This window comes from Thunnus maccoyii, chromosome 5, assembly GCF_910596095.1.
Source record: "Thunnus maccoyii chromosome 5, fThuMac1.1, whole genome shotgun sequence".
In the NCBI taxonomy this organism is placed as follows: Eukaryota; Metazoa; Chordata; class Actinopteri; order Scombriformes; family Scombridae; genus Thunnus; species Thunnus maccoyii.
Genome location: NC_056537.1, coordinates 12,265,093 through 12,289,683, shown reverse-complemented (window position 1 = coordinate 12,289,683; position 24,591 = coordinate 12,265,093). Strand labels below are relative to the sequence as shown.

Genomic DNA, 24,591 nt, shown 5'->3' with positions numbered 1-24,591 from the left:
GTAATAATCTACACTATACCCATCTGATTTTACACTCAAGTTCTTTTTTTATAAGAAGGTGTAAAAAGTTGCAGTTAATTAGTATGGAAAGGCATAGCTACATTTTCATAGAATAAGAAAAATTACTGTGTATTATTGTGTTTTATGCTTTTATCAGCAAGTTCTCATCAAACGTAAAGGTTTCACTGTATCGTTATTACTTGTGTGTTAATATGTAAGCAGCATTTTACTGTAGCTGTTGGATTGTTTAATCTGTAACAATCCATATTTTGCAAGCTGATCATGTTCTGTTTGAAAAGTTTATCTTATGCAAAAACCTGGCTGTCAAAAATACAATATTTCTCTTTGAAATGTAATGGAGTAACTGAAAATGGAAATACTGAAATAGAAGTACAAGTACCTAAAAGTTGGACTCGTGCACAGTACTCAAGTAAATGTTCTTAGTTCCACCACTGCTTTTATGACCTTCCCTTTAAAACATCAGAGAGAAAAAAAGATTTTCTTCACCTGGAACAAATGTGAAGAGCATGGTGAAGGGTAATATTAACACACAGACACACACACAGTGTTCCAACTCATTCATTGCTCTACACTGGCCTCTTTATGATACAACTGCAACAACACGTCAAAAACCAAAGTGAATCTAATGCTTATTGCCTTTTCCTGCCTTATGGAGTCATACTGTGAAAATAAGTTGCTCACAAATGCAGAAGTGCCAACTGTAAAAAAGTCCACAAACTTCCGAAAATACATATCAGAGGAGAAGTTTTTTTTTTCTGATAAAGCAACTTTAACAAAGCTGAGAAAAAAGTGTTCTTGTTCATAGCGGAAAAATTAAGGATAAAAACATATCCAAGTATCTAAAACTTATTTTATTTCACATTATTTTACAATATAAACCATCCTATAGATTCAATCATGCTCAACTCTACAAAGTGAAGAAGAAGCATACTTAGAATAACTGTTCAATATTTTTACTCAAATGTTAGACAGTAAAACAATTATTGCATCAAATGGCATAAAATGAGAGCTGGATAAGGCCAGTAACCGACAGTGTTATGATTGACTGATAATGGCAAAGTGAAAATAACGTTAAAAAAATGTTATCATGAACAAAGGATACCATCAAGTGCAAATAACGATAACAAAATTCAAGAATAAACTACAATTCTGAGATGATTTTCACATTTCTTTCATAATGCATCATGTATTCTCTGCAGCTATCACTGAATATTTTCAATAGTCCGTAATGGGAACGACCAACTGTGTGATGCTGACGAAACACTGAAGTGTTGAAACACAAGCCACCGCAACACGTGGCACAGTTCCACTGACATCCAGGATTTAATGCTACTGTTCTGTTTCTCAGTTCATCATGACAGATTTTGCTGCGACAGTTCTTTGAATTGAGCATACAGCATACATCCTGACTCCTGAATGCTTTGTCGTCATGGGAAAGCGGTGAAAAATGCAACCCAAGAATGGAAGTGAATGCTATCATATTGGCATTTATAGTATTATTTTTTTTTAAAAACGTGCATGTTGAAGTTAATCTCTGGTTGAGGCTGTTGAGAGTGCAGAGGAATGGGTTGTGCTACTGAGTATGAAGGTTAGTGAGTCTCTCCATTGACTGATGAACCTTCTCCGCGCGGTGAGGAGCATCTGGAGACTCCTCGTTCAGTGTTGTCAGAGCTTGAGCCACTTTGACTGTGTAGGTCTGCTGAGGCAGCGCTTGCTGAAGTGGACGTGGGTTTGGCTTTCTCCTTAAAGTCTGTGATTATTACTGTCAAGTCCCCAACTGTGACCTCTAGATGTTGAGCGCTGCTCCTGTCTATGTTTTTTAACCTGGGCCTAGTGAGGAGAGAAAAAAAAAAAAAAACAGAGGCAGGATTTTAATAAAAGGTGCTAGGAGGAAACTTAATATTTCAGTGGTGGCAAAGCACAGCGACAAGATCAAAGACCGACGATGAATGTGTCGAGCATGGCTTTTCCATGTGAATTCATTACCTCATCTTTTTATGGCTTTTCTTTTTCAGTGTCAGTTCTTTATCGCTCTTGTCCTTTTCTGATTTTTCTTTCTTCTCCTTTTTAAGGTGTGTGGGTGGCGCGAACTGCTGATTTACTTGCTGTGCAACCAGCTGAGAAACAGGCCGTGGTTTTCTGAAAGACACACAGAAAAAAAGGTTATTGGCTTCATCGTTAGATTTATATCACTGTACCTGTAAATACAATTAGCATCTGTGACTATTCAATATGAGCAGGAAGAAGGGGAGACTCACACTAACAATTGAAAAAGGGAAGAACTTTCCGACTGAATCTTAAATCTCCAAAACGACATAAAACTTTGACAAAAAGTGGAACTGCAGATGTGACAGTAAATTCACAGATCCCTTTTTTTCCCCAAACACAATCACAATGTTAGTGGGATCAGACTGAGCTTTCACTAGCACTGCATAAATGTAGTGTGGGAGTACTGTAGATCGGACAATGCAAATACCAGGCTAACACTATCTGCTACGACTACCACCATCAGACTGAATTAGTATTGTTTATTTCTGGACTTTGTGTAGTGTTATTTGATACATTCTAGATTTATTAAAGTCACCCTCCACTCAAAAATGTGTTTTTCTTCTTGTTACTTCAGTTTGATGTTTGACTTTCGCCGTGCAGAATGATGTATGTGCAGCGTTTGGCACTACAAGGCTGTTTCCACATTTATCTGCTGAAGGGGGAAAAGTTTATCTGTGATCACTGAATATCAGATTTTAAGTGGTGGGCATATGAGCATGATTTACTACTGTAGTTTAGAGACAATCGTGGTCCAGTATGTAACTTACACAAGTGTCATGTGGAAGCCTGAAGCCTCCAGTGCGCATACACTGAAAATGGACTTATCATTGAAATACTAGACATCTTTGTTCAGCAGTTAAACTTTTGAAATGTCCATTTGAAATTTCCATATTCATCGATTATGGATTAATGATGTAATTGTACTTTTTTAGTGGAAAAACCCCCCCAAAACATCAGACACATATTCCAAGCAGAGTAATTTTTGTATATCTTACAACACGTCTGGAGGGGATCGTGTTTGTGGTGTCCTGTAAGCCCTTGTGGACTTAAACTGTATAAGCATGAAACAATAACAAAATCTTCATCATACTTTATTTATGGAAAGCTTAGTGCGATGCGTATAACACAGTCTTAATGATATTTTCCTCTCCTTGTCCTTTCCACCCCACATTTCATCATTTCATCTCATACAAGTCACTTCCTGGTGAGAGACAAGAGGAAATGAAAACTTTCAGACTGACTCTCCTAATTTTTTGTTTAGAGGTTGTATTATTACATATATTAGTGCTATTCTGAAGTACGGTTCAATGGATAGAATGAATCCTCTTCAAGTTCGCTGTTCTCTGCAGCTATCGCCATGATCATTTGACTGGCATACATGTACATTGAAACTAAAAAAGGAGGTATACGTTTATTTTTACCTCCATCTTTTATGATTATGAGACACCACTAAGCTCACAAGACTGGATTTAGGATTAAGTATACGCTTTTTTGATTCCCTGTTTTTTAAATTTAATTTTCATAAACACTTGCCCCAGTGTTTCTGTATAATCTAATGAGCACGTCCTTACTAGGTTGAATGTGATGCAGTGGATGTGTTGTGTCTAAACCATGACCTACAGCCACTAATCAATTCTTTATGACCAGCAAGTAGCAGTATGAGCAAAAGCTTTCATATCTTTACTTGTGGAACTCTGTATGATGTATTAATGTTAAAGGATAGGTTCACAATTTTTCAAGTCTGCTTTCAACGTACGTGATGGGGGCAAAAATCCACATTTTGTCATTTTGTGCAAAAGTGCATTTAGAAAATTTATCTGACACTTCATCTGAGGTCTCAGCAGTCTGAGTTAGTCATATCAAGATATCTGCCACATTTACATTCTTTTTAGCATAAAATTCCCTCTGTGTGTTTCCTGCAGTGGGAGTATAGTAATAAAAAGAGGAACTTTGGCACTAAAAAGACTGTAACATTGAAATATATCTACTTGCTTTGACTAATTTGGACAACTGAAGCTTCATATTAGCATTACATAAACTTTTAAATACATTTTTGCACAGAAGGAGGCTTGTGGATTTTGGTCCCATCACTTACATAATATAAGTGCATTATAAAGAAATCTTTTAAGAGCCAGTATGAGCAGGAGTAATGATTATGGCAAGAAAAAAAAAATCAATGCTCATTTGGGCAGCTGACTATTGTTTTAAGACAGACTTAAAAAAAAAATGGTAACCCGCCCTTTAAGTGAATGCACAATGCTCGATCACATAATTGGCTCAACACGTGAACGTGCATTTAGTTTTATAATAAAAATCAGTCCACAGAAGAGACATGGATCTTTTTTTTTTTTTTTTTAAGAAACATCGTTACATGAATGCGGGTTACACACAGCTGACGCCGTTCAAAAATAATTTAGCAGTGCTTTGTTCGTTAAAAAATAAAAAAGCTTCAGTTGTTCTCACCGAGTTGACGTCCCCTTCCTGACATCACACATCATGCACTTGAACGCCTCAGCGGTGTTTCTGAATGTGCAGACGCTACAGTCCCAGTAACCATCGTCGGAGGAGGGCTTGGACTGCCGTTTTGGCCTTCAGACAAAACAAAACAAAAACACAGCGACAGCGGGCAAATTTTCAATGAGAACACTGTTTGCAAAAAAAACAAACAGTTAAATAAAGACGATGTAGACAGGAAGAGAAACGACTCAAGAGAGGGTGTTTTCTCGTCAGAGGTCAGTCAGTCAATGAGGAAAAGGGAGCTTTCAGTTTACACAGGCAGTTGCCCCACATTAAACTAGCTAGCCGCCATGAACACTTCAGTAAAACAGCTCCATCCATTGACCCAGCTTTCTGCTCATGAATAGCCCAGTAAAGTCTTCATTCAAAGACACCAGCGACAGCTTTACCTTGTGGGACTCTTCTTGTCTCCCATTTTACGCAACTTCGTCTCAGTGGAGTTAAACGAGGCCAATGTTACAGGTGAAAAAACGCATTTAGCTGCTACTCAGCTGTCGTGGAAACTCCTGTCGAGGGTGATCACGTGACAGGGGCTCACCCAATCAGTTGTAATGTAATCACAACAGAGGGCAGCTATAAATGTGACACAACACTGATGCAAGAGGGCGCTTTGTACATTTTACAGCATTGTAAAAACAGTGCGAGACGCAGGCAGGGAGAAGTAACACTGAATATAAAAATGAAAGGGTATCTCTCATCTGCACTGCCATAAATACTCTGGGATTTATGATCGAAATATACTGCCACATGGAGAGTGATTTGTGAATCGTTTTATATTTGTTCTTTTTTTGTTTATACAAGTGACTGTAATAATAGGCAGTTTAGGCATGTACTGTATGTACAATGAAGTTTAATTTAGAGGTATTTCCTGCTTGTATTTTCCATTTTCAACGTGATATATCCATCGCAGCAGAAGTTACATGTATCGTATAAATAAGTAACCTTGAAAAAACTAGAATACTTTCAAATTATGAGCCTCTGCAATATGAAGTATGAAAAACAAAAATAAAATTTACTACATACACCACACATAAAGAGAAACTACAAAGTGTATTGAAATACAATTAATCACAAATAAAATGGGGGGGATAATGAAGTTGCAATAAATAATTAAATGCAAAAATTGCACTCGAAGGAATGATATTGGCTGTGTCTCGTGTCTGTAGAACAAATGTTATATGTATACTGCTTATGCACATTTCAGATGCAGATCTTTTACTTTTCATTGTACTTTAGTCATCTGACAGCTATAGTTAGACACATCAGATTAAGATTTTACATAGAAAATTTATAACGAGTTAATAAAATATGATATCTTTTTATAGATTAAATTTCCCAGTAGCATATGCACTGGTTAGAATATTCTCCACATCGACAAACTACATTAAAATCCTGCTAACATGTTAATGCAACATGAATCAGATTATGAAAAATATAACACTGATAGGGGCCATGTGCTACTTACACTACATTATGTTGCTAATATGAATGTACTTTTACTTGTAAATGAACTTTTTTACACTGAGATATTCCTAATTTTAGTACTAAGTAAAGGTGTGAATACGTCTTCCACAATTGGCAAACACAATGAAGTTTAGACATTTCCTCCAGTCGCCACCAGGCGATGGCAGCGCATTGATCTTTAGAAGCACGTTTTACCACCGAAGAAGAGCAGACCGGAACATGACCGAATGATTGTTTATGTTTTACATGCACCTGTAACGTTACACTAAGAGGGAAAGTCTGGTCTGCTGCGTAACTTGGATTTGGATATAAGGGTCTTTTAGGCCTTGGAGAAGCATGTAAAACGCACTTTGTGGTGAGAGGTATTCAAATCATTGTTTGGTGAGTTTTTTACGACCTCCCCGAGTTAGTATGATGCTAACTAGCTAGATTTGCTAACAACAGTAACGTTACAGATTCCTCATCCAGCTACAACATTAAGATTTAATTTCACATTCTTCATCGATCCTTAAATACTTGGATACTTTGGATAATTGCATTTGAAAGAAGGGAGAGCGGAGAAGCAATGTCCTCTGCAGAAGTCACTGTTTATGAAAAGAGGGTCCGTAAGGTGATCCATTACCTATTAAGTGTATATAATATTCTCTGGGTTTTAATCAATTAAATATTTAAATAAGTGGCTTAAATGAAGAAATTTAGACGTGTTGGTTTGTCTAAAACCAGGCTTTCCTGTCCCCTTAGGGCTTTGTTGTGAAGTTATTTGTGGCATTGTGGGCTGGGGATGGTGTAGAAATGTTGTGGAGCTGGGGTCAGAGTTCATTTGAATGTTGTGTGTGAGTGTGTTTATAAGGCTCTTTTTTCTGTGTGTTTGAAAATGCGATCAAAACGATCTGGGGTAAATGTGCTTATATGTGCAAAGCTAATACATTTTTCCATCATGTAGGTTCGTCATTCCCTTTCTGTGACATCTTGAGCATACCAGACAGACAGCCAAAATCAAACCTTCAACAGTAAGTAAAAAGAGCTGCATTTTGCACGTTTTTTAAACAACCATTGCAATGTAATTTGTAGTCTTCAGACCTTGATCCCTAAATTGACTGTTTTGGCTGTAACACTTTCTTAAGCATTCAGAAATTTTCATTACACATGCTCAGCAGTGCACATTTTCCAACATCTTATGATGGCAATGTCGAGGAGGATGGATTAATCTGAGTCTGTCCCTGCAGCCTGCTGCTCCTTCATTGTTATTTTTTCTAGTTGGTGAAAGAGGATTTTCCCACATTCATTAGAGCTGCTAACCTTACAGGAGCGCTGTTTTCACTACAGGGTTTTAGAGGATCACTTGACATGAGTAATCATCTCTGTGATTAAAAAAAAAGTGCATGCTAAATAGTTCATTCAAGAAATAATTTATATAGATTATATAGTTTAGGACTTTTAAGAACTGCCACAAAGTTTTTTCCAGCTTAAAAATGAGAAGAAAAGACTACTGGAGTGATAGGCCAGTAAGAGATACTTTTGCCCAAGCAGGTGTAAGGGAGGATCATGTCAATGTATGAGTGAATGAGAAAACTGTAGACCCTACTTGAAATGATGTCTGTTCCAAGTTTATGCCTGTTGAGCATTACCAGAAGGCCATGACTGACTTGAATTTTCTTGGCTGGGTTTGTGACAACTAGAACTGGTCAGCCAACAGCTTCCACCTCCCATCCCCTGTCAGCACCTCAGTGGTGAAGGATGCCTGCAGCCTGGCAGCAGAGCAAGGCCTGTCTGTTGCCTCAGAGTTAGTGGAACTCTGAGAATGTATGGAGGTGTTGTGGTTGAAACTTTCAAAGATTGTGGCTACGATTTCTGGCTTGTCATACTTCACCAGAGTGGAGAGGAAGTCTTTGAGTCAAGGCACTACTCCACTGGATGATATACTGGCTACCGAGTTTTTCCTGGCTCAGCAAGTGGCATAGAGAGTAGAAAGCCTACTCCACTGCTTACCAGGAATGAAGACTCTGCACCCATGTATCACAGAAAGTACATGGCCTTTGTTGTGACTGCCTATAGAACAATCTATTCAAGTTCATATGAAATGTCTTTGATTAGAAAACGTTCAGCTTTGTTTCATGTTATGCACAACTTAAAAGTTTCTTCATAGCTGTACTTTGAACTCACTGCATTTTTTTCCCTGTAGTGTCGTATCGACGTGGCCCAAAATCAATTAGAGAGGCGTATGAAGAGCACTTCTCAGGAATGGACACAAGAGAGGTAAGGGAAAATGTGGTTTTGCTGTTTATTTTGCTCATTTTTCCTTTGCCTCACGGAATATTTTGTATAGTCTGTGTACTTACATGTAATGTTCTGTTTTCCTTGTCTGTCCCTTTATGTTGATACAGAGTTTACAAAGAGGAAACTGTAAAGGTCTATAATAAAATTAAATGGGCCCAAATAATATTAATCTGATTAGCTGGAATGTAAAGGGGATCTCAAATAAAACAATAAGATACAAAATGATTACACATTTGAAATCCCTATCATGTGATTTGGCAGTGCCCCAGGCGACCCATCTAAAGGAAATAGAATCAGTTAAATTGAGACAAAGATGAGTGGGTCGAATTTTTTCAGCACCAGGCAGTGGATCCTCTAGAGGAGTCAGTGTTTTGTTAGCAAAGAGAATATCATTTAGTCTGTCAAAACAACTAGTTGATAAAGATGGTAGATATATAATTTTATCAGCTCTCCTACAAAATGAAAAATGGACTTTAATTAATGTGTGTCCTCCTAGCACTGGACAGAATAATCAAAACTGAACTTGGTGTTGGCAAAATTTACAGATTATCCCATTCTGATGGATGGAGACCTTAAAGGGAAACTTCAATATTTTTCAACCTGGACCCTATTTTCCCATCTTTTTGTGTCTAAGTGACTAATGGGGACAACAGTTTTTGAAATGGGTCCTTTTTGGTTTTGTTTTTTTTGTATTATTATGGTCACTGTCTCTTTATTCAAAAATATAATGAAAAATGTTGTTTTGCGTGTCCAAAATGTATTATTTGAGTAAGCCCTTACGTAATTAGCAAGCAGAATTGGTTGGTCGTAAACAATCCCTTTTAACATGATACTGTAATTGTTATTTAAGTTGCAGTCTTGTGATAAGCTTCTTATGACCATGGTAGGTGTTTATGGTAGTGCTGTTCATTCATTAACTTATTATTCTCCATCAAAGACAGGAGAAGTCACTTTTTAAGGTCACGCTTTAGGGAGATATTGATGTTGTGTCCACTTTTAATTGTAAATGCAATGTTGATTTTCATCACAGTAATAGGGTTTAGGGTTTTAAAATGGAAGTGCCTCCAAACATTCTGCCCACAAATATAAACTCTTTGTAAAGAACAGCTATATATTGAAACAATGCATGTTTTGTATCCATCTACACTGAACTCTGGAGCACTTTGAAGAACATGTTATTCCTAATTATTCTTCATGTAAAATATGATGTCATTTCAGGTGACAGTTCATCGAGTTGTCAATATTGTTGAAAAGAGGAGTTCTATGCCTCGGCCGGGGTTGGAGTTTGACAGAGGCTTTAATGATGACCAATGGTATGGCGGTCCTCAAAATTACCAGGACGCAAGAGAATGTCACGGGGAAGGCAGTTACCCACACAGTGATCGTCGATACTTTGATGAAAACCCCAACTTTGGCAGTTTTCGCAGAAATTCCTCGCCCCCACGTAATGTAAGACAAGCTTGGAATGATTGCTTTATAAATTAAATGTGTTACCACCATTAAAGAAATCACAGCACTATAGCCAGATCAGTCTCTTTTTAAGTGTTGAATCATCCTGATTATTTTAGCTGATCAAATAGAAACATCTGGAAATAGCATACCAATGTGTATGACCAACACAAGTATGTCAGAAAGTTAACAACAGAATGGCAAATGACATTTATTTAATTAGGTTCTTGTAGGCGTTTTTGTAGTTCCCAACAGTGCCATTAAACATAAGCATAAACTATCCACATTTGCAGCATTTCCCAATTAAGGTTGTTGTAATTGTGATTTTGTTTTTCAGGAGGCATCGTATTCACAGCTGCGTTATAACAGAGACGATTTGAGGCACCAGTTAGGCTCAAGGTAATTTATATTGATTATTTTATTTCAAAGGTTCCAAATTTGTTATCAATTTCTCTTAACATTCTGATGATGATGGTGACTGTCAGTGGCTTCGCTGAATTCTTACTGTAATGCATCGAACTGACCTCTAGGAGGAGGCAGAGTTCTGTCTTTGAAATGTGAATATAATCACGCTAATGGATATGTAATGACCTTTACATTTTGTGGCTTTCTACGCATGTAATGTCATTGAGAAAAGATTGGTCAACCAACCTTATGTGTCTAAAATCACTTTCAAATTCACATTCTTTGCTCCTAAACTCCACTCAATAGTTAAGAATTTAACATCTATTAGTACAAACTGTTCCTTCGGCAAATGCCTAAGAAGAAAAGTATAAGCATATTATTGTTATTAATTATGTGTGACCACACTGCTCTTAAGGTAAGCTCAAGAGCTTAACCCCACACAGAGCAGCTTAGTCCAGAAGTTATAACTCCTACATCAACAGACACTCTTCTTGCCCTGGCCACTTCAACATACCAACAGTTTACGGGCCCCCCCTTTCCAGGAGTCATACCAGGCTAGAGAGGGGGACAAAAGGCACTACTGTCTACTCACTCAGCCAAACAACCCCACCCCCCAACCCCCTACCCCACCCTAAGAGGAAAAACAGCTGGACCACTCCCTCTTCAGTCAAACACCCACACACACCTCAGATATTCCGAGCAGAAGACGTCTTGTGTCTTTTTCGGTCAATTATATCCTTTCTGCCTTAAATTAAAATATATATATATACTGTAATATAATAATATAATATAATCTATCTGTTGTTGTAATGCTATGTTGCAAGTGAGGTACATATTGGTCAAATTATTTAGTGTGTGAAGATGTACTTGATATTACTATTATTAAGTATTTTACCCACCTAAACTGCAAATTTAGACCCATATACAGTAATAGACAGTAGATACTATGTTATCTGGATACCTTGAATCATTATTCACAAACATACTTTCAAAACCAGACAGAGTCTTTTTATTTTGCCAACCGTGAACAATTTTGGACATGCTTCGGTAGGCATTCTGAGGCGTCAATCACATTTAATTGTTAAAGTGTTTGTGGCAACGCTGCATTTGAACATCATAGCCATTTGTTACTGCTTCAGTTTGTGGCTCTTGGATGTTTACCCTGGTGGATTGCCAATTTTAATTTATCATAATGCTTTAGGTGTTGGCAGAGTACATGGAAGTGACATTGAATTATAACTTTTAAGGTTCAAGTTGGATTAGTTTTGACCCTAACAAATGTTAAAGAACTTATATGTGTGGTATGACCGCATTAATTATGAAAATTTCGATTCATATAGAGGACCTGGCAGTGTGCGCTAAGTTTCATTAAAACTCTGGCTGCTATTGAACAACACATCATCAATAAAATGGCGCTCCTGTAATAATGCTTCATCACTTCTATGAGAACAGTATTACAGCGCTTTGGTTCAAGGAAAGTTTATGCTTCAGCTTCTTCTCTAAAGAGGCAACTGATCGCCTCTCCCTGCATCCTATCTCCCAGACAGCGAGGCAGGAAGTCTGTCTGCAGGGTCCTTTCATGTACAAGGTGCTACAGCGGGCATGTTGACAAGGGGCCAAATATAAAATGACTCTCTAGCGCAAGACAGAAACTCCAGGCACTCTTGGCTTTGTAAGCCCAAGCAGCGCTCACACTCATGGGGAACAACAGTGCAGCTACGTGTGTAGGCTCTGTAACCCCTTAACATTCAACTATAAATCAAGCTTAAGCTGTGTGGGCTAAAAGCAAGCGCTGCATCACTGTAATGAAGTTCTGCAGTGGAGTGTTGGTGACACACACTTGAAACGCTTTTTTCTCGCTCCCTTGTGGAGGTTTTGCTTACAGATCATGAAATTAGTCAACTGTCTGATGTAGTGCTCCAAGTTATTAGTCACTCTCTTAATGAACATTCAAAGGCTACCATCTTAAATGAAGCTCTGTCTTGTTTTTTGGAAGCTGCTTTTTTAAATCCATCCAGTTAATTAAAGTCAGGCTGTTATTTATTTATTTGTTTGGCTCTTTGTAGTTATCAAAGAAAGCAAAGGGAATAAAAATGCAAATATTATCAGTTGTTTTTGTTATATCTCTGGGGACCAACGGTTATTTTTATGCTGCATGACTCACCAACATTTTGCATTGGTCTTGTTGTTTCTTGTTTTTTGTTGTGTAATGACTTAGTCGGAATTTTAGTTTCCTCCTACATAACTTTTTTTCTTGTCTTTTTAGATGTGTCCTGTACTGCATGACGGTAATTCAGTGTTTGGCAAATGGCAGGCTGAGTCTTGGCTACTTCAAACAGACCAGAGTCGTAAAAGTTTGAGGCCTTGTTAGACCTGCTCTTTGTTTGAGATGTAGCTTGAGTTCAGCCAGAGGTCGTGACAGCCAGGTGCCTTTGGGTCATTTATACCTCAGGACCTAAAGGTTGTTGTTCGAACACAAGCTTTGAGTCCGGAAAATCATAAAAACGAGGTGCAATGAACAATGATGTTCCAGTGCTTGTGCCGGGCCCATCACATGTTAGATAAATGCTCTGAAATGGGTCGTTACATTACGCGGTTGAATAACAAATTTGGTGGCGGTGCTTTTGTGACTGCAGCTCCATACTAGGCTTAATCGTGGCTTCTGTCTTCAATTGAAGACAGATAGTACTGAAAGAAGACCAAAATTGGTCCAATTGTTGCTTGTGCCAAAGTGGAAGATTGCCTCCATTCCACAAATTGATCAGTGTGCCACAGTGCCCCACTAAGTCTGAATTTAAAACTTTGTGGTTTTGTCTTCTATTTATTCTGTTTCCATTGCTCATCTGAAGGCGTTCACTGACAAATATCCAACACTTTTTCTTTTTAAACCAGTAAAATTATGAACTTTGAATTTACACCTGATGTACTCTTGATTTATTTATCATATTTCCCCCGAAACCTGTTTTCACCAAACAGTTGTTGCCAAGTTGTAGAGCAGACTTTCCAGTCATTGATGGTCTGCATTTTTTGTGTTTTCCAGGCACAGTGGCAGAGCTGGACCTTATTACCAAAAAAGAGGTCGAGGGTTAGCCCCTTCTCAAAGGTCAGTACCAGCCAGAAAAGACAAGTCAAGGCCCTCACATTCATATGGTTTTCTGGTATACATGTAACAAACTGCCAACTCTGTGAGCAAGCAGGGCTTAAAATCACTTGTCCAGTTTTTTGCTTACCTTCAAAGCTGACAAAATTAGTCTATAAAGAGCAATGACCAGATGCTTTTGTATTAATTGACATGCTGACACAGAAGTAAGTGTCCAATGTGCCAGGTGTTCATAATAGGACACATTACATTTATCAGAAACCTGTTTTTTTTTTATAATAGTCTCCCTCATTAGGAAAGTCTAAAAAAGCATAAAAGCTGATTTTATTATTTAGTTGAAGCCCCTCCTGTAGCAACTGACTTGCTCACAAAGAAGAATTAATGCCATAAATTTGAAGGAAGTGACATAGATCCCCATGGCTAATATTATATATTATATCTATTTCAGTAGAGAAAACAGGCACTCCCAGTCTGGAATAAATGTACGGGATCGCTCTCCTACAAGGAGAGACGCCCAGCCACCTGTACTTGTCCGCTCCGGGTCAAACAGTAGCAACAGGAGCTTCTCCCCCGACAGAGACAAAAGCTACACCTATCAGCAGAACCAACAGAGGAGTAAGTATTAAAGGATAGGTTTTTGCTCAAAACAAAGACAGTGGATTTCGTCCCACATCACTTACATTGTAAGCGCATTCGAGGAGGATCTTTTAATGGCCAGCGTGAACAGGAGGAATGATCACAGTGAGCAAAACCCAATTCAATGTTAAATGGGCACCTGACCATTGTTTTAAGACAAACTTGAAAAATCTTCAAGTCTTCTGTGAATCTTGAACAGCTCACGATTATGGATTTGAAAGTTACGACCTTGGACTGTGATCAGCTGAGAGGAATGACAGGAAGTTCTATCAGACAAGCTGAAAATGAGCAGAAGAGCAGGAAGCTTCCTCACAAAACCTCATAAATATCTACACACCTACTCATGAATATCAATTAAGAAACTGGTATAATAGCAGTAGTACTATATATTATACTATATACTATGTTATATCTCAGGTATTTCAATCACTACATCATGTTAATCTGATGTTGCTTTTCCCATTTAAAAAGCACACCATAAATAAAGAAAATAAAATATAATTTATCACATTATAAGGGAGGCAGATCCATTTTGCACCCTCCTACTCTGACTTTCACCTTTTTCTTTCAAATCTGTTGCACAGAACTAGCAGTAATGGATCTAGCCTTCTGACCTGCTGCCCCTGCGGATAGTATGAAGTCCATTAACAAAGCACCCCCTCTGAATTACACTGACACTGTGATTGACCACAACCCTAAAGGAGCATAGATAGTGGGACTGCTGCAGTATTTAACCTCATCTTACAAAAAAATACAGATGAATACAACGTTTGTCTTTGCAGCTGTTAGACCTTCCGTAGTGACAACAATAGACATCATTTTACCAAAGCATACGCATAATTATAATGTCTGAAGGAATTAAGCCATTCCAGGTGAAGCATCTGTTTTCAAAGGTGGTGTGTAGTGTGAGGGGTCAGGGTGTGCTGAAACATGTTAAGATGTTAATTACACTAACACCACACACACTTTCAGAGTCTGGGAAAAAGGATACCCTGGGTTTATTGGTGGTGGTTTGGCTTTGGATTCAGAACCTGACCTTTTCTTCAGTGAGTTTATGTGGTGGTTTAACGATGTCTTCACAATCACTTTGGATCCCTCACTTTACATGCTTTCTTCTGACTTTTACAGGCTTTAGAGCTTTAATTAGCGATGCTGAGCTGGCTAAAATTTATGAATTTACATTTAATAAATGCTTGTTTTGAAGTGATCTGACTTAAGCAAGAGTATTAGGTTGAGGGGAAGAAGTGTGGACAGTAATTTCACCAGTGCTTTGATTTCTAAGATGCATATGTAGATTATTGTGCTGAAAACTTAGCTCCTTGTACCACCCTTTGAAGATGCAATAAACCTGTGAGAAAACAGTTGTACCTCCCACCTCCACCCCCATCTGGGATACTAATTAGGCCAGCACAGCAGAGTACACTGAAATAAGGTTTAGGTGATTGGGTATGTATACTAGGCCTTGTCCTGCACACAGAGGCTCTGTGCAGTGTCTTTTTACAAATTCTTGGTTGATAATGACTGTTATTGGCGAGTAACATTGGAGCTGCTATCACCTGCATGGCCTGGTGTAGGGTTCAGGTGAATTGGTGCTCTTACAATGTGAAATGCAGCTCAGGTTCGCTGTGTCAAAGAGTGAGAGAGTCACCTCTATGCTACTGCATTTTGCAGAGAGTAAAGCGGTCAGTATGCTTCAAATGAAGTGCTTGTCAGATCATCAAACAGCGTCTAGAACCACCTCCCCCGAGACCTTTTAGACATTCTGGAGGGTGGGGTGGGGTGCGCCTAGCAATTTTTGTCTGCAATGAACAGTCTAAGATGCACGCCCACTTTATACAGCAAATGTCCGTGTGTAGAGATGTGCAGAGGTGAGAACTATGCACACAGATACTTCTGTTACTTTTGGTACAGATGAGTGCATTTGAATAATTATTGCATCAAGCCACTCTGTTGGATTGCAAGCTTTTTGTGGCCATTCACTACAGTTATAAACCCTTTTGCTGTTAAACAATGTGTCATATTAACTGGTTTGTTTTAAGCATACCCCGACCTTAACACTGTTGTCTGTCTGTTTGCTCAAAACCGCAATATCTTGTCTGTCGGGCCTTTTTGCAGTCTCAGTCATGGAGAGAGAGCCAACCGGGGACTCCATAGCCCCGCTGAGGGACTCAGAATAAGATGGAGGTTTTATCTTGGCCCACTCTAATCACTATGGGAGATTCCTTCAGCAAAAATAAACAACCCGGCCATATTTGTTTCTTTCTAGACACATAGGAGCCAGCAGAGGACAATATTTCAATTTAGGCACAGCTGAACTCCTCGACCGCTATTGTGTGGGAGGCTCAAACAGGGGAGTATTAAAAACACAGTGATTTATTCTTTTCAGCTGCGTCATAGTGCCTTGGCTTCACGATTGTTCACAATGATAAGTGAGTTTTGTTTGATGTCTCAAAGTAGAAAGTAATTGTTCCTCGGGGTATTCTTAAAAAATCTGTTATTTTATGGTATTTTGCAGTTATTAGACAGCGCAGTGGAGAGAGCTGCGGAACGTGTGTACAGAGAGGGTAATCAAATACAACAAAGGTCTCTAACCAGATTTGAACCGGGGATGCTGCAGTTAACATGGCATGCATCCCAGACCACTGACCCACCAGAGTGCTCCCTCAGGGTTCATTTTAAAACCGAGCAAATTTTTTAAAAAAAGAATGCTGTGGTAGTCTTTGAATTCTTCAGGTCAACCTCGTTTTTATAGTTTTGTTAAATGTAATTATATGAGGATGATTATCTGCTTGTTTACTCACTTTCACATTTCCATCTTTCATGATACTTTTCTCCACAGATAAGCCAAATGTGATGACAAGCCACACTCCCAGCAGCTCTGCAGAGGGGTCTCCTCACAGCTCAGGATCTTCAAAGGTAAAACTGATATTTGAATGCAGTGTCAACCAGCGTTGCTCACAAAAGAAAAATAAAATACAGCACAGGGCTGAATATCACATGAATATGTAAACACATTTCCCAATCATAGCAACAACTTTGGTAGAATAAATTTACTCCCCAGAAAAGCAAATGGAATTTGTTGCATAATTATATTGGCCCAAACTAAGGGTGCGTGCATTGTAGTCTCCCCTTTCTTTCTTCCTGGGATGAGATTATAACAACTTCAGAGTGTAAATGGTAGAATTATGAGGTTTACTGGTGTGCAATTTTGCAGTATGATACCAATATTTGCTGGTGTTAATCAATATAATCATATTTTTAGATATTCTATGATGAAACAACTTGGTCAATTGTAAGAATACATCACTTGGAATAGTATCATAATAATAATGAATAGAACAATAAGGGAAACAACAACATTATACCATCTCACCACTAGAGATTTATATTATTGCAATATTTGTTTTTGTATAATAAATGTAACTCCAGTGTTCACAGTGTTCACTAAAGCATTATCAAGCAATAATAATGCAACTTTGACAAAATAGGTAATATATAGTACATGACTCAGTTAATGGGCTAAGACAGGCAAAACCACAAGTATGGTACTGTAAAGTCTAAAATGAAAAATATGTTGTCTTTGAATCATAGACATGTAGGTTGTGTTTCCTTTTAATTGCAAGTGCAACTTTTTGATGTATTTGTGACAGCGGGTCTGTTTACTGTTGACATGCGGCATGCATAATGAGGCATGTACGAAAACAAGAATTCAACACCCGCGAGTCGTCTCTATTTGAAACACTTTGAAATCAGAACCAGTTTCTAAACCCGGTGACCTCAGCTCTAACCCTTAACCTTTGGCCTGCTAGGAAAAACCTCCTGGATCTGCAGCGGAGACGGAGGACGCGGTAGCTGCCAGCATGGAGCCAAAGCCGACACCAGAGAAAGACTTAAAGGCTCGCCGGTTGGAAGCCATTCAGGCTAAGGCTCTGGAAATTGAGAAGGTAGTAAGATTTGCTCCGTGAAACAACACAACTGTTGTGAATTCTCTACTTTCCTGATTCTGCGTATGTCATAAATTAGCACGTCAACATTGTCATTGTTCAGTCTGAACCTTTCTCAATTAGAATCACTGGCTCTTACTATATATACACTCTACCATACTATACTATACTGTACTACACATGGCAAAAATGTTAATCTTAACCTGACATTTTCTAATATTGAGCCTTAAAATCATATTTTCTTAAAACACATGGGAAAAATCTGCAGATGAGGTTATGATTGAGGTGACCTTTTATTCATTTTGGAACAGCAGTCTGTTTCATTCTGCATTGTTTCAGATTCTGATACAAGACAATGCACAGCAGTGTGTGGACAGCAGTCAACAGAGGCTGACCCATGATTGACTCTGTTAAACCACACCTGACCACCCTTAATATTCAGAGTCAAGATGTTTATACAGGTCAGGGAGCATGTCAGGGGGGTTGGTGAGAAATTAAAGTGGAGCACTACAATATTAAACAATACACATACTGTATTAGGGTAACAAGTTTGTTCATTCTGTATAGCCGCTGAGACAATACAGGCCCATAATCAAGGTTCCTAAAGGGTTTTTACCTTATTGTGTTTCATTGAGTGTCCTGTGTTACATGCGTGGGTCTGACCTTAATATCGAAGTGATTCGTCCTTCACTTGCATTATGTTGTAACTTGGAGTATAGAGTTGATATAAAAGGTGTATAAATGTGCCCTGGCGTGCAACTCATAACATTTGTGAAACACTGTATTTGAGAGGCATTTTTTTGGTGTAGAGCAGAAGGATGAGTCAGCAGAAAAGTCCTCGATACCTCAAGTTGTGACGCCTCTCGTGGCGTGCTATTTGGAGTTTCTTCCCTCCCCTTCATCGCTCTGCACTACAGTACCACTTATCTGTTCCCGTTAAAGCAGGGCAGGAATTGCCCTGCAGGATGCAGGCGGCCCACCCACAGTGTGGTACGTCTCCTGGCATTAGCACACATATGCTTACCCTGCCATTTCCAACTTCTTCTACAGACGTGGTGAGAGGCAAAAACCTCTACTGTGTCTTTACTGTAACATCTGCCCCGGGCTCAGTTAAACACACACTGATCCATTGCTGCTGTCGATTGCCAAGCTGAGCAGATCAGGTAGTGGGCAAAGCTGGTCTGAGCTCAGACCTCCTGAACTGCACCAATGCACAGCAGTTGTAAGATGACTCTCTCTCATACACCACATAAACGCATTTCCTAATTTCCTAAATATGCCATTTGTCTATTTTTCAGCAAGGTCATAATACTGTGTACAAGCCTGTTAGCATAAGTCTGGTTCTGTTGAAAATTCATTTGTCACACCAGCATTGTTGTTCAGCCAATAATTTGTAATACATACTTTCTGTGGGTGTTTCAGGGTTATAAAGGACATCGAAAACCTCAAACAAATTCATCGACACAGTAAACATTCTTGCTTATGACACTTCCCGTCATAACACGCTTCAAAAGTTTAAATCATTTCATTACAGACGTAATGAAAAAACAGGCTGTTGTTTTGTAAACCTTCATCACAATACATCATTGCCCATTTTTTCTGAAATCACAGATGAGAAGAGAGAAGCTGTTTATTATTCCGGGGATTCACCGCAGAACAAATGAGCATATAAAATAACAACAACAACATAGGAATTCGGAAAATATCCATTCAAAATTCAGCTAAGTGCCTGGGAGTGATTTTCAGAGAAGTCCATTCATCATCTCAATCAGCACAAATGAAACATATCCATTTCAGCTATTAGCCCCTCCATCGAGAGGTCCGGTTTGCAGCTTGAGTGATTAAAATGGTTCTTTTAATATCACCTAATGTGTACCAGCCCTCAAGTCATTACCCTACTTCCCTTATTATGCAGGACCCCTGCCTGCATCAGTGCTCATTTGAACAGAGCCTCACTAAATGTCCATGTGAGAGCCGTATGTATAATCTCACTCAGACCCCTAACTCCCCAACCCCCACCCAGTATCCCAGTGCACACTCCTGTCGTTATGTTCACAATTTGGACCTCCACAAACATCCGATTTGGGCAGAAGCCCGCTTTTTAAGGCTCCTCCTCAAGGCCCCTAGTGTTGCTGTTTCTCTCGGGGCTCCCGTCCTGTGTGGCCCCATAGTATCAGGCTTAAAGATCAGCTCATAGCTCCCACTCTAGGGAGGGAATTTAGGCAGAACCGCGCCGTAACCTTTTCTCACAACACACAGAGAACGCTCAGGTCAAAAGCACCCTTCTTGTTTGTTCAAGTAACATGGGAGCAAGTTTTTTACAGAAATAACAGCCTGTTTGAAGTCACTCCACGATCGATCAGTACTGTAATAAACGTGGAGCGATGCACTTCATCTCTCCACAAATTTACATGCATAGTCATGTGCATATGCGCACATGATAGCTTACAGTCCTCTAAGCCGCAGTACAATCAAAGGGAAAGCTCTTAATTTGAGTTCATAGTTCATTATAAGGCCACTTTTTCCGCCCCTCTCCTCATCCTTCTCTGAAGCTTTCAAGTGTGTAAAACTGTGTATATAGGATATAATGAAGTGAAAATGTAATCACTGTCAACAAAGGCTGTAGCTTGGGAAAAGCTTAGGAAGGTTTTGTTTTGAAAGATGGCAAACATAATCAGTCTTAAGTGATTAGAGGGGTACTGGCTTGTGGGAGATTCACCACATGTTTGTGTCTCATTTAGCCCATGTTTCCTCTCACGTCGTTAAACCTGGAAACAATTTTTGCTTCTCCTAAATAATGCTCACTTTGTGAAAATGTTGTACAAATGAGAAATCCGCACTTAAGAGATAGTAGGAAGCCACCTGAACTTTAGACTGTTTAATATAAAGTTATGATCAGATAATAGAAAAGGTTTGCAACAGCCCGGCATGTGGTAGCTCATATTATACAGTATGAAGACAGAGAAGGAAAACCTGTGTTGTTGAATGAAGTTGACCCTGAGCTTAGCTGGCCACACGTGTCGTGAGTCTCTCACTTCCTTGTGGTCGAAACTGAGGACTGTTATTATGTGGGGCCGCGAATTCGCTTGACATGATCTGCAGACATTAAAGCATCAGCCTGAGTCCAAACATATCCCACAGTCTGGGATATTTTCGTCAGGTTTTTCGACTCGCCTTCCCCTGTGTATGTACAGAGTATGTTGTGATACACCGATAATAACCTGTGTTCCCGTAACATTCATAGCTGTTACAGTAATTCAATCTTACCATAACATTTGGTGCGTTTTTCCCTGAAACTGGAGCAGACGGCGTTCCTATTCCATGTACTGTAAGACAGAATGTGGGTTAAGGATGCGTGAATGAACTGATGGGTGTTCATCAGCTATCTGAACATGCTGTAGCTAGTTCAGCAGGGGAATTATCAGGGGAGGAGGGAGAGAAAGAGAAATAAAATAAAGCTGTTAAGGAGAGCTGAAGTCATCTAGGGGCTGGAGGCATTGCCGTTTTTTGAACTTTGTCGTAATGATCAGGTAGAGCATAAAATGGAGACCCTTCATTTTCTTCTTCAAGTTGTGTGTCTGTGTAATTTTATTATTTTACTTACCTCATGTAGCCTGCTTTTGTCTCAGTCTGACACACACTAAAATTGTTCATTTGGAATTTTTTCTCCCCAGCAGGTACTCTCAGTAGCCTCGCTCAGCCTTTCATTTGTTTGTTTTAACGTGGGACCTTTCTTTTGCTTGAAAAACAAGTGAGCGGTTCCCATGTGGTGAATTGTTTCCATCTTTATTGTTCCAACCTGAATGTCATATTATTTTTGTTTCCTTGACTTTTTCTGTGTGTGAAAAGCCCCACCCAGCTGAGCTCCCTCTCACATTTTGGTCATAAAGATCTTCGTGATATGGACGGTGGCAAATTTCACATTTCTTTTTTTTTTTTATTGTGGACTCACAGTCCTACATTGGATTTTTGTTCTTTTCTCCCACAGTGATGAAAGTTATACCCTTCAATATAGTATATCTAGTGTAGCACAGTACTTTAGACACTTTTTATTGCTCAAAATGGTCATGAAATTCCCATCACTGTATAGTAAAGTGGTGTGACAGTGATAAAATGAATTTATGAACGCTCTCGTGATCGTGATACAAATTGATGGATACACGATCATGAGTTAGCTTAGATACACATTATGTAATGTGTATCTAGGCAAAGAAACAGCAGTTGTGGTTTTAAATTTCCCCATAACTGACAGAACCCTGGAATATAGCCCTTTAACCGGTTAACCTCACATTCTGCTCAAGACCGGACATTGATTTAAGTTGACAGGCAGTATTTTTCTTTTCAAAGTTACCAAAGGTGATGGCTTGTGTTATATTGCATTTAACAGACAGTTAATGTTAGATGAGATACTGTCAACTAAATATGGGTGACAACTAAGGCTTGCATAGCCCACATTCCTAAAATGGCTATGTGGTCTGAACATGAAAGGAAGCTGCAACTATTTAATTAAATCACCTCTTTGATGACGTTGTCATATTTCCTGACATTTCAGTAAAATTGATGTAAAGAGTGACTGTTTGACAGCAGATCCTAAAATATAAAGCTTAATCATCTCTAAAAAATGGATATTTTAGAGATGAAATGTTCTTGGAGGTCAATACAGTATGTCCTCTAAGGGCACATATATTAGCCTGTTTTTGTAAGTCGATGTGTATCTAATCTAAACTAGTAATTGGATTGGATTTCTTACTTATATTGGCCTACACAGTGGTTTTTTTAAGCCACAGAAAAGCATTCTGTCTACCCCAGTGACACTAATTTGAGGGGCGACGTGATCTGGCCTGCATTAACTCAACCCTGGAGGACCCCGTTGTCCCGGACTGCTCTTTGACAGGCTAGTGTAGCCCTAAACCTCTAGGCGGCTTCAGGGCAGGGTCACACATTAAGCTTTTTTCTCCCCAGGTGATAAAGATGTTGTGAGCTTGCACCTGGGACACTAATAAAGAACTTAACAGCCTAGTTTTGGGTCGGCAATAAAATCCGTGAGGGATGTGAGAGCTTGTTACAATGTGGTGTGAAAGAATGCTACAGCGCCGCTTACATACTTTGACACCTCATGGGCGGACATGCACTTGAATAGGTTTGCATACACACATTCACACACACCTGTTTCATGGAATACACCAATTTAGCAGGAATGGGTTCATTAAGTTCACAGTTCGGTGTTGATATATGAGGAGCATTCAAAAGGCTGTGACGTAGACATGCTTGTTTGTGAGGTCAGTTGAATTTTCTTTTCAATGGGCTCATAAATAATATCAATGAATTAATAAATTATACACAACACATTTTCTTTAATACAGTATTTGTTACACTATTTCTGTATGAATAAAGTGGTTCAATTGGAATAAAAACAATGAACCATCAAACTCAGCCATAAGGTGCATAATGTTGTAACTTGCAAACTTGGAAGGCAATACAATACTCAAATATATACTTCATTGTGTTAAATTAAAGAGCAAAATGTACAACAATTTTTTTGATACTGTCATGTTCTTTTAATTCAAAAATGTTGGGCACTGTCTTTTAAACTTCTTTGGATCATTAGTATTGACATTTCTGCCATTATTGTTTTATGTGCAGCATTACAGACAGGATTGTGAGACATTTCGCACAGTGGTGAAGATGTTGGTGGCTAAGGAACCCAGTTTGGATAATCTACTACAAGCTTCACTGGATGAAAACCTGTTGGAGATCAAACAGCGCTGCCTAGATGCCCTCAGGCACTTTGTGAAGGAGCTGGACGAGGTATTAGAGCAGCCGGACACCTTAGCGCAAGCCAAAGGTGAAAAACCACTCAAGTGACAACATGGAGTCTTAAAATCTTATTTTTGGAGGAAGTAGAAAAATGTCCCAGGAGATTGACAAGCTTAACTATTTATATAATTTTTTTTTTACTTTTATTCATGCATTATTCATTATGTTTTTCCGTCAACTTATAGGAACAGTGATATTTTTATTTTTTAAAATGGATTCATATGTTTTAGAAACAAAAGACAATATCTCTGGTGGTGGCGCTTTTCCACTTGCAAACATAAACAAGATTTAAGACTCAAAGCTAGATTAATAATTGTTAAAATGAATATGTTGTTACTGAAATACCCATAGTATTCAAAGGGGATCTGTGGAGTGAAATGCACAAGGTAAAAACTATGAACGCCTGAATAGTTCAAGTTTGACACTTTAGATGGGTTTTTACTACGAGCTACATTAAGGACAAACTGTTAAATATTACATTCAGTTGATTACAGACTACATCTGAGATGGAAATAAGTGAAATGTTTGATCATTTACTCAGCTAGAAGCTTGGTCTTACTGTTCAATCCCACCAATTAAGAGCACTAGCAGAATGAATGAGTCAAATATTGAAATGTTCCAATCATAACCTTTTTCTCAGTCTTCATTGATAAGTGGAGACTTGTGCTAAACTCTGTGGAAGCGGCAAGTGCAACTAACATTGACTGTAATGCAAGTATTCTGGGACCAGCATAAAAGAGTCCAGCTCTACATTGTGTTTTTCAGTGCAGCACTATTTTATACAAAAACAGATTAATTTTTATTTTATTTTTTTTAAATTTTCAGTTGAAACAAAACTGTTTTTATCTTTTAGATTTTTGGGTTAACTTTTGGAATAAAAGTTGATGCCTTGAATTAACTTGATGTCTTCTC

At 38.7% G+C, this 24,591-nt stretch overlaps 2 protein-coding genes across 5 annotated transcripts; one reads left to right on the top strand and one right to left on the bottom strand.

Moving 5' to 3' along the window:
- Window positions 1–851: 851 nt before the first annotated feature.
- On the bottom strand, window positions 852–5,142 carry LOC121897420 (YY1-associated factor 2-like). Its single transcript, XM_042411907.1, has 4 exons — window positions 4,977–5,142; window positions 4,534–4,659; window positions 2,008–2,160; window positions 852–1,851 (listed from the first exon to the last, which is right to left on the bottom strand). The coding sequence occupies exons 1-4, from the start codon at window positions 5,000–5,002 to the stop codon at window positions 1,611–1,613; spliced, it is 546 nt and encodes a 181-aa protein (XP_042267841.1). The 5' UTR covers window positions 5,003–5,142; the 3' UTR covers window positions 852–1,610.
- A 1,073-nt stretch (window positions 5,143–6,215) lies between these two features.
- LOC121898005 (periphilin-1-like) lies at window positions 6,216–24,573 on the top strand. Of its 4 annotated transcripts, none has more exons than XM_042412851.1 (10): window positions 6,216–6,432; window positions 6,995–7,061; window positions 8,234–8,307; window positions 9,547–9,777; window positions 10,115–10,176; window positions 13,223–13,285; window positions 13,734–13,897; window positions 16,758–16,834; window positions 17,728–17,862; window positions 23,506–24,573. In XM_042412851.1, coding segments are annotated over exons 2-10 (1,029 nt in total). In that variant the 5' UTR covers window positions 6,216–6,432; window positions 6,995–7,060; the 3' UTR covers window positions 23,728–24,573. The 4 variants fall into 4 exon arrangements, with proteins under 4 accessions (XP_042268785.1, XP_042268783.1, XP_042268784.1 ...); XM_042412849.1 differs by having other exon boundaries at window positions 6,219–6,406; window positions 13,731–13,897; XM_042412850.1 differs by having other exon boundaries at window positions 6,219–6,413; window positions 13,731–13,897.
- Window positions 24,574–24,591: the final 18 nt, after the last annotated feature.